At 49.2% G+C, this 9,289-nt stretch overlaps 1 protein-coding gene across 8 annotated transcripts in view; it reads left to right on the top strand.

The window, feature by feature from the left end:
• The window catches only part of NR5A2 (nuclear receptor subfamily 5 group A member 2), a 172,302-nt gene that overhangs the window by 5,406 nt on the left and 157,607 nt on the right, over window positions 1-9,289 (top strand). For 2 of the 8 annotated variants that reach the window (XM_006155443.2, XM_027774550.1), the window contains exon 2: window positions 3,437-3,566. The exons of 3 other annotated variants lie outside the window; for them this stretch is intronic. Coding sequence is in view for 1 of the 5 variants with exons in the window: in XM_027774550.1 (XP_027630351.1) it covers window position 3,566 (1 nt within the window). In the remaining 4 variants the exon portion in view is untranslated. Of the gene's footprint in view, window positions 1-3,436; window positions 3,567-8,912; window positions 9,181-9,238; window positions 9,258-9,289 lie in introns of those variants that run through there. 3 more of the 8 variants (XM_006155447.3, XM_006155446.3, XM_006155444.2) reach the window with 3 other exon arrangements.

Genomic DNA, 9,289 nt, shown 5'->3' on the forward strand with positions numbered 1-9,289 from the left:
GGGCCGCGACCCCCCCCCCCCCACCCCCGCCTGACTGCGAGATAGTCATCTAATGTGTAAGAGCACCAGATTGTTCCCTGAAAGTTAACTAGCTCTGGGTCTGGGGGGCACTGGCGCGTTTTGGTTTCTGGCCTAGGTTTTGTTCTTAGTCTCAAATGGGGTAATGCACTGAATGATATGCAATGCTAACTGGACAGACTTTTTGTACTTACCTACATCAACAAAAGAACCAAATCTGTCTGGTAGAAAACAAGAATTTATTGACCCCCCTCCCACAATGCGCCCAACATTATGCTTTCATTTGTATTAAATTTACATACTTCTGTTTACAGAATACCTGATGCACGTTTGATATAATGTTGCGTATTTTCCACAGGAAGTTCCAGGGTCCGGCAGTACACAATGCTAACACTGCTGTCTGGTCCCTGAATACTCAGGGCGTCCGATTCTATTTCAGTGATGACCTCTAGCAAATTCTGTGCCCATAGGATCTCGGAATGTAGATATCATTGCGTTGAAAGTGTGATAGCTCGTTTTGTCACCCTGCCTTCTAGCTAGCACTTATTTATTTATTTATTTATTTTATTTATTTATTTTGGAGATTACTAATTTATTTTGGAGAGGTTTTTTTTTTCCCCCCTATAGGGCATATTGTTTGGCAGAAAGACAGAGAGAGACAGAGAGACAGGAAGAGAGAAATCATCCCCCAGGGGGGATGGCCACGTTGCAATCCCTTCTGCTCTGTATTCCTCTTGGGATATTGGGCACGCACGCACACGCGCCCGGTGAGAGTTTAAGCCACTGGGTCCGGGACTCAAACCACGGTCGTCCACATAGGAGTCCAGCAACATAGCCATTATGCCAACTGCTGGTCCAGCCAGCTTTATTTGTAAAGCAGTTTAGAATGCCAGTCATTCAAGCCCAAATTCTGATTTTTGTATTTGGCCCATAGGCTACCAATATCTTCTAGGAAGCCAAACTCTGGAGCCACCTCTTCTCCTCTGTCCCAGTCTCCAAAACAATGCTTCCCAAATTCCTTCTTACTGGCCTGGATCCACAAGTTGTGTCCAGAATTAAAGGATTTCTGTAACTCATCTTTTTTCTTTTTTGAGAGAGATTTTTGTTTGTTTGTTATAAAGTGTGTGTCCTCACTAGAGAGATAGAAAGACAGAAAACAAGAAATCATCTCTCAAAGGGGATGGCCATGCTGCAATCCCTTCTCCTTCATTCTCCTCTTACTATTTTAGGTGCACGCACCCAGCCTGAGTTTTAAGCCACTGGGTCAGGACTCAGACTGTAGTTAGTCACATGGGAGTCCAGCATATTAACCACTATACCACCTGCTGGCCTCTGTAACAGCTCTTTTAATAAGCCAAGAAAGAGGATCAGGAGGTGGTCTAATGGTTACGTTGCTGGACAACCATGTAGTCAAACATGGTTCAAGACCTGGGCCAGGTGGTTTAAAACTCATGCCAGGAACATGTGCGTGTATGTCCAAAATCCCAAGAGGAGACTAGAGAAGAAGGATTACAATGTGTCCATCCCCACAGGAGGGTGATTTTTCTCTTTCTGTCCCTCTGTCTCTGTCTTTCCAGAGAGCACATGAGCCCTATAGCAAAAAAATCTCAAAAAAAAAAAAAACCATAAAACAGAAAAACAAGAAAGACTTGGAGCATGAAGAGAGAACAGAGGCTTGGTAATGCAAAATCGTTTACTTTTACTCAACCCCTCCACCAGATGCATGGCTAGGGTTATCTTGAATTTAGCCTTAAACTTGAGCTGTGCTAGGGAATAGTTCTGGGAAAGACTTGTATGCAAAAGCTCAGCCTCTCTGCAACAACATCCCATGATGCTCCAGGCAAGACCAAAGTCAGACACCTTCACTTCCCAGGTCCGGAACTGACCTTAGGATAGAGCTACTTTTTTGTGTTGCATTTATTCAGCCTTAACCTTCCTGGAACAAAAATTTCTCTAAGAACTCCATCTGACTTCAAAGATTTCAGGAGTTTAGGGGGCATTGTGCTCTGAATAGGCCATGGGGAAGAGTTGAAATGATTGGTTGAGTTTGAGAGATTAAGCCTGGGAAAACCAAGTGGACTGAAATTGACCAGAGAAATCGATACAGGCTGCCTGTTTTAGTCTTTTGGAAAGTCCTGTTGTGTGTTTGTTATGTGATTAGTAAGTAAGAAATGATATATTTAATTTTTAAACTTCAGATAACCTGAATACAGGGGCTAGCCAGTGGTGTGGTGGTTAGGGAGGCTGGATTCCCCATGGCCGACTGTGTAGTGCAAGTCCTGGACCTGGCAGCTTGAGAAACATGGGGGACAAAGGTGCATTTACACTCAAAATCCAAGGGGGGAACTAGGGAGGGGGGATAGAGGCATGGACATCCTCTTTGGGGGAGTGGTTTCCTACTTCCCTACTTTCTTTGTCTCTCCTGCATGTGCATGCATCCTGCAGCAAAAACTATAAAACAAACAAACAAAAACAAACTTGAATACAGATAACCCAGAGTAGTTTTATGAGTTTTATCTGAGCATAATATTAATTGTCCCTGAGGACTGTGTCAACCCTGCAATCAAGTGAGTACTTCCCACTGGAAGAATCTGATCCTAGGATGATTAGTGATCCCACCCACTTCTTGGTTATTTTCCTTATGGAAAGATGAGTTAGGGTGATGTTAGGAGGAAAGAGAAAGGAAAGGAGAGTTGATATTTATTAACCACATGGCGTGCCATTTTGCTGCCACTGTCTCATTTCACTATGAAGTTTATTTTGATAACCTGATCTTACTGCTTAACACATAGAAGCAGGTGGGAAGAGCAGGTGGTGTGGAGGTTGAGGTGTTGGATCCCACATGTCTGACTTTGTGCTTTAAGTCCTGGACCCAGCAGCTTAAAAATCAAATCAGGCGCTTGCACCCAAAATCTCAAAAGGAGAATGGAAGAGAAGGGATTGTAGTGTGGCCATCTTCCTGTGTGTGTGTGTGTGTGTTGTTTCTCTCTCTTTCTAGCAAGCACATGTGTCCATTAGGGGTGGGAAAGAGAATCAGAAAAGTCAGGTGACTTACCCAGGACCACTCAGCTTGAGAGTGAGCTTTAAATACAATAGAACCCCAAAAATATGATTGTGAAAATCCAAGCTCATTCCCTGAGGTAGTAACTACTTGTTCTAGGATATTTAAAAGAATTTCATTTTAAATAATGTTGGTCTACTCAGACTTTCTTCTGAAAGACAGTTGAGGCTTAAAGAAGACAACTGTAAGTGGCTCTTTATCTTCCTTTTCATTCTACAGTGGAAGTAGAGTTGGAACCCTGTAAAATTCAGGAGTGAGATGGGGGTGGCTCACTGGGGCTCAGTGGAGGTGGCTTGTGAGAGAGTTGAGGTCTGGCAGGAGTGGGAAGGTACTTTTGATCTCCCTTGGATTTTCTAGACAGGATCTGTGGAGTTTGGATGGAGTTTAGCCTGTGGATGTGTGGTGTACTGTGACAACTCGCAAGGCCACCAACAGACGGTGGGAAGGAACTGAGAGGAAGTTGGAGCAGCTATTTGGTACAGAGTCAGTGAGTATGAAGGCAGGGGAATCACTCAAACTGAGCGGCGGCGTTTGGATAGAGGAAGTAAACAGACTGTCCTCTTATGGGAAGAGTAAATAGGAACAAAAGACAGTTTAGTCACCTTTGTTTTTAAGCACTTGTGCCTCTTGCAATGTGAGTCCCACGCTGGCGCTCACATTCTTTAGTTATTAAGCGCTGGATTCCTCGATCAGGGTCTGGTCACCTGCAGCCTCTGCCCCGCCCCCCGCAAGCTCCACCCCCTCCGCGGTCTCTCTAGGGTTGAAAAGAAAATTGGAATCCACCGCCTCACAGTTTCCAAGCAAAAAACACTGGGAAAAGGCGAATTAACCTGTCCCCAGCTTTGGCGCAGTTGGCCCCATCTCTGAGTCACAAAAGTTGCCCCGAGGTTGGAGAAGACTATGCGCTATCTCTGGAGCAGCTCCGACTCTAACACTTCCTCTAGTTCTACCCTACGCCTGGGGGGTGACAATTGCGTTGTAGACCACGCCTCTTTCCAGCCGTCCCCTCTCCCTCATTTTCTTTGCTGAGCTAGAGAGACCCACAACTGCTAGCTGCTGGCCCGCTGCTCTTGGGTCGTAAGAATCAGGAGCCCCTAAAGCAGGGAGGAAGCTCCTCTGGTGGGTTCATCCACCCAGCAAGAGCAGAGGAATTCCAAAGCACAGTGTGAAGGTACCCCTCCCTCAAGAAACTGCAAGTGTGGCCGGAAGCAGCCGTTCATCAGAAGCCTAGAATAATCTCCTGCAAAGGATGTAGTTTCTCGTCCAGGTGGCAGCGGAGGTGGGCATGGGTGTCAAGTATGGGGAATGGAATTGCAAGGGTGCAGCTAGTTTCCCTAAGCGCTCGGTGGCCTGCAGGCACCAGGATCTTCCTTCTGGCTGGTCACGAGGATGGACATGGGTGGCTCAAGGGGATGGAGTCTCTCAGTGAGTTTGGAGCTCACATCTCCATTTGAATTACAGAGGAAGAGATAGATTAGATGGGACCACCTACCTGAGATTATTTCCCCAGCCCCCCTCCCTTCTCAAGACCGGATTTCTCCCTGTTCACTTCTGAAGGGCATCCCTGTACCAAGGCAGGCCAGTCTGGACCCCTGGGTTGGGGCCACAAAGCCACAAAGAAAATGAAGTTGAAAAGTTCTTCATTGAAGAAAAAAAACATCAGATTCTGATAATCCAGGACGAACTCTCCGAAACCCCTCCTTACCTTCAGGGCAAGGATGGAAAATTGTCTGGGGAAGGGGGCTGGGAAACCAGATTACCCAGATAATTGCTTTGGCTTTCATTTTCCTCCCCAGTAAAGAAAAGGTCTTGATATGTTAAGATACTCCCTCGGGGCTTGTGAATCGATCTCACCATGTGTGGGCTACTTCTAACGGGTAATGTCAAAACTAGCTGCAAATTTTCTTCCAGCTCTAGGGGGCTGTTGATGTCATAAGTAGCTACTTAGGCCTGCAGGAGAAAGGGATTTTTTTTTTTAATGACTTCTCACCTACTCAACATTTGCTTTTCCAAAGCTTCGACCAATATGATACCCCTTGATAATTCCTGTAACTGCACAGAAATTTAACCCATCTCCTTAATACAAAGAGTAAGAGAGTCTCCGGGTGGGGTGAAGGGGGCGGGGAGGGTGGATAAACCAGCCCCCTCTGCCAAGTGACACTCTCAGGTCCTTGCTAAAATTAATTTTCGGAGAAAGGCAAAATCAGCTTCCGGTGGGCTTTTAGGATGGGAGGGGTGGAAATAATTAGGCAAAACCCCAGCTGACACACTTCTTTTGCACCCGAGGCTATCTTGCCTTTGGTAGACTGTCTTACGAAAGAAAAATCTATAGGTTACTTCTGGGGGTGGAAAGAAAAGTAGATGCTGGGAGGAAGAAAGTGTTTTGGTTCCTTAAAAACACCAAAAAGTAAGGCTGAAGAAGGAGACGTCAGGAATTGCTATCAATAACAAAGGTTTGCTAGTTCCCTGGAAAGTTGGGTGGGTCCCACAAGGCTTCATCTACCCAGGCTCCCTAGAAAGGTGTACCTACCACTCTGTGTTTACTGAGTTCAGGAAACTTGAACTCCTGGACATCTTGACATTATATCTTTCTGCAGCCCTCACTGATTAAGTGCGCGGGACAGACACTTCTCAGGTCAGGTCAAGGGCGGGCTGTTCCCGGAGAGCACTCGGAATTGCGGCAGCGAACCTCAGGGAAGTGGAGGCGAACAGGAGCGCAAGCAGTTGCATCCTCGCGGGCGGGCAGTGCGAGACCTCCTCAGCTCCAGCCAGCTGGGTGAATGGGGCGCGCACAGCCCCACCCGCCAAGCCTGGATAAAATATGCCAGGATTGCGCTTCTCGGGTTCATCAAGGCTGCGGGAGCCTCCCGGAGCCATCATCTTTGTAATTGCAACCGTCAATCAACACTTTAAGACAAAGTCAAAACCAGGAAGGGCGAACCCTGGAGACTAGTCTCGTCTGGAAGGAGAAGGCGAGGGGGAGGTGGGAGGAAAGGAGAGAAGTTTGCCCGAAGTTGGTAGAGGGAGTGCAGGAAGAAAGTGAGAACGCTCCTGGTAGCTTCAGCTGGAGCTGTCCTCCTGGCCCCCAGGGTTCCGGCTTCTGTTCTTTGCCACCAGCTAAACTTCCCGAAGCAGGAAGGCTTGGGTGGATTCCGAAGCGTGTTTCCATTAAGAGGAGGAGTGGCAGTTACTAAGATGTCCCGGTGGAGGGTAGGACATGAATGCCTGCCCGCGGTTGGTGTATCTGTGAATCAGTTCAGACCACCGCCCGCCCCAGCTGCTTACACCACACAGGCTCTGGTCCACCTCGTTCGACGTCGAATGCTTTTCTTCTTGTAGCCACTCTCCAGCCTCAAGCTGCGGCCTTGGGACCTTGAGCATCCCTAAGTGACCGGTCTTAGACACCGCGGGCACGGCTCCTCCTCTCTCAGCTCTCCTTTGGAGAGAGGCCCTCTGGGGCCCATCCGGGGGTCACAGAACAGGCTAGTGCCGGACATCAGTGGGAGCCTCTACTCAGCTGAATCAAAGGGTCAAGGAACAGCAAGAATCCGGAACAGGACAGAGAAAAGGTGCACTTGGAGGGCGGTAAAGAGCGGTCACTCCCTCTGCATCTGCTCCAGGGTCTGAGGACCCCGCTGCTCCCCTAAACCACCCAGGGAGCAGTGCTGGGAAATGGGTGAACCTTCCGGTTTCTGACCGGAGCCAATTCCAGAGAAGTCCTAGGTGGACTTGTGAAGGTTCTAGTCCCTAGAGGGGACCTGGAATTAGGAAAGGTTTTCTTCTCTGGAGACCTGGAGTGTGGAGGTTTTCAGAAAAGGCAGTTTTCTCTCCTTTGAGATCTCCTGCTCCGTTGATGTGTCGGTGCCCTTCCAATCACTGCTAACTATGACCTTCAAAATAGGGCTAGAAGCCCTGCACTCTTCCTCTGTATGCAACTGTGGATTTTTAAAAGGAGGAACTTAAAAAATCTCATCCCAATCCCACCTTCTCACCCCTTCCCATGCTGGGAAGATTTCTCTTTCTTGGAAAGTCTCCCGCAGGGAGATAGCTGAGTGCCAGCTGGCCTTTTGCCACCAGTCTTGGTCTTCTTTGGGGGACATGGTTGGGAGAGCAGACTAGCCCTGATAAAGAAGTCATTACTGTGGCCTGTGCCTCTGGCCCTGAAGCTGGTGTTACAAACGTGGTCACAAAGCTGGCGTCACTAGGTCAGCCTCCAGTCAAGGCAGGCTTTCTTGGCACACTGCAATTCCATGGTCCTGTCTGACTCTCTATTAACTTCTTTCAGGCCTCCCACCCTCCTGCTGCTCCATAAAACTGAGGCCCTTCCCTCCCACTGAGGGCTCGAAGCTCCCTCTTAGAGCCAAGGCTGGAGTCCTGCATCCTTGCCAGATGGATGTTCAGGAAGGCACTGTGTACCTGCCCCCATAAGCTCTTTAAGTTGCAATGGGAGGTTGTTCTTAAGGCTTTGACATAAACTGATTTTCAAAGTTCACCTGAACTCAAGCAGAGCAGGGCAAGCACTGAGACAGACTCCCTTTCTGAACTTTGTAAGAATATAGATTCTTAATTCACAATGATACTTAAAACACCTAGTAATATTGAACATGTTTTGACAGTGTTACTTGATACTATCTGAGAAAAGCCAAGCTTCTTCAGGGTCACTAATTTTGGCAACTGGAGCCCACTTCCCCAGACAAACTAGTGAACAGGCCTCCCTAAGTTTAGATGTTTCCAGTGCTGCCTAAGGATGCTACAAAATCTGAAATGTAAATAGATTTGAATATATATCAAAGAGCAAAGCCACGTGTGTATCGCCAGGTGTTGAATGGGTGATACACAACCATTTCATATAAAAGTGTGAATCCTACACGGTAATGATGAGAATAATTGCCAGTTCATCAAATACTGGACTGGGCAGTTAGAATGTGTGAGCTCTCTGCCATTCAAATAGAATAATTCAGATCTTTTGAGATTCAAATATACCCCCTTGTGGGTGGACTCTGATAATTACTTGGTTTGCACAGCAGACCCTGAGTCTGAGGCATTTTGCATGCAACCAGGAGGCTGGAAAGAATGTTATTCATCTTGTTGGGAAGAGATCTGGAAACTTTGAAGATGTCGCCGGGCTGGTGGCAGAACTTGCATAACAGATGGTTCTTTAAAACTTTCTTAATGCTGGGCCTCATGGGGATCTGCCCCACCCGAAGACACACCAGAATGAAAAAGGCAAGCCCAGACTGACCTCTGCCTTGTACGCTGGGAACTCGGTTCACTAAAACCAGGAAAGCTCTCCACCGGCTTCAGCCGGGCGTCACTGATAAGTGAACTGGGGAGCAGTACGAGAGGCTGCCCCTTACTATAATTCCTGGCATACGAACGAACTCTGGGCGACATAGCCACCTCTTAGTGAGCCGGGTCCCTGGCCCCTCCACGGCGCGGGGGGCCCCACGCGTGGCCTCTCCACGAGCTGGGTCCTGGGGGGATAAAGCTGAGAGACCCGTGGCCAGTGACGACTCTGCATTTGAGATCCGCCAGCTGGGTTAACGTCTTTGTCCTCCTTTAGGTTGCTCAGATGGACGTTTAACTCGCCTCCACCTCCCCACCCGGTATACAAGCGAGGGCACCCCCCTCCCACACACACACCCCAACCCTCTCCCCGCTTCCCCTCGGCTCTGGGAAATCGCCGCCCAGGCTTCTCAGGCTCCGCCGCAGCGCTCAGACAGAGGTCGCTTCTCACTAGCAGTAAGACGCGGCCGCGTTCACATCCCCCGCCCCAGGCCGGAGCGGGGTGGGAGGGGGTTAAGGCGGGTGAAGAGGTTGGGGCAGGCGAGGAGACCGCAGCTCGCGTCTCATCCTCATTGGCTGGCAGCTAGTGTCCGACCCGAGTCCGGAGCCCGCGTCCGCATTCACCGTCTTCACCCCTCATCCCAGCCTTTCCCCCACCCCCGGCCCTACTTACCTCCCTTCTCCTCCTCGTCTTCCCCCCCGTCCTTCCCAGCACCGTCACCCTCGGGGCTGGAAAGGGCCACTCTCGGACACGCGAGAGGCGCATACAAGGCAGGAGAGGGAGGTTGGAACTTCACAACTCCACACTTGTGATAGTGAGCGAGAGGGCGCCTGGAAGAGATAGGAGGAAGGGGCGGAGAGGCGAGGAGCGGCGAGGAGAGGAGGGAGAGAAGTGAGCGAGCGCGCGCGAGAGACCCCTGCCGA

The sequence above is a fragment of the Tupaia chinensis genome, unplaced genomic scaffold (genome assembly GCF_000334495.1).
Source record: "Tupaia chinensis unplaced genomic scaffold, TupChi_1.0 Scaffold000453_1, whole genome shotgun sequence".
Taxonomy (NCBI): domain Eukaryota; kingdom Metazoa; phylum Chordata; class Mammalia; order Scandentia; family Tupaiidae; genus Tupaia; species Tupaia belangeri.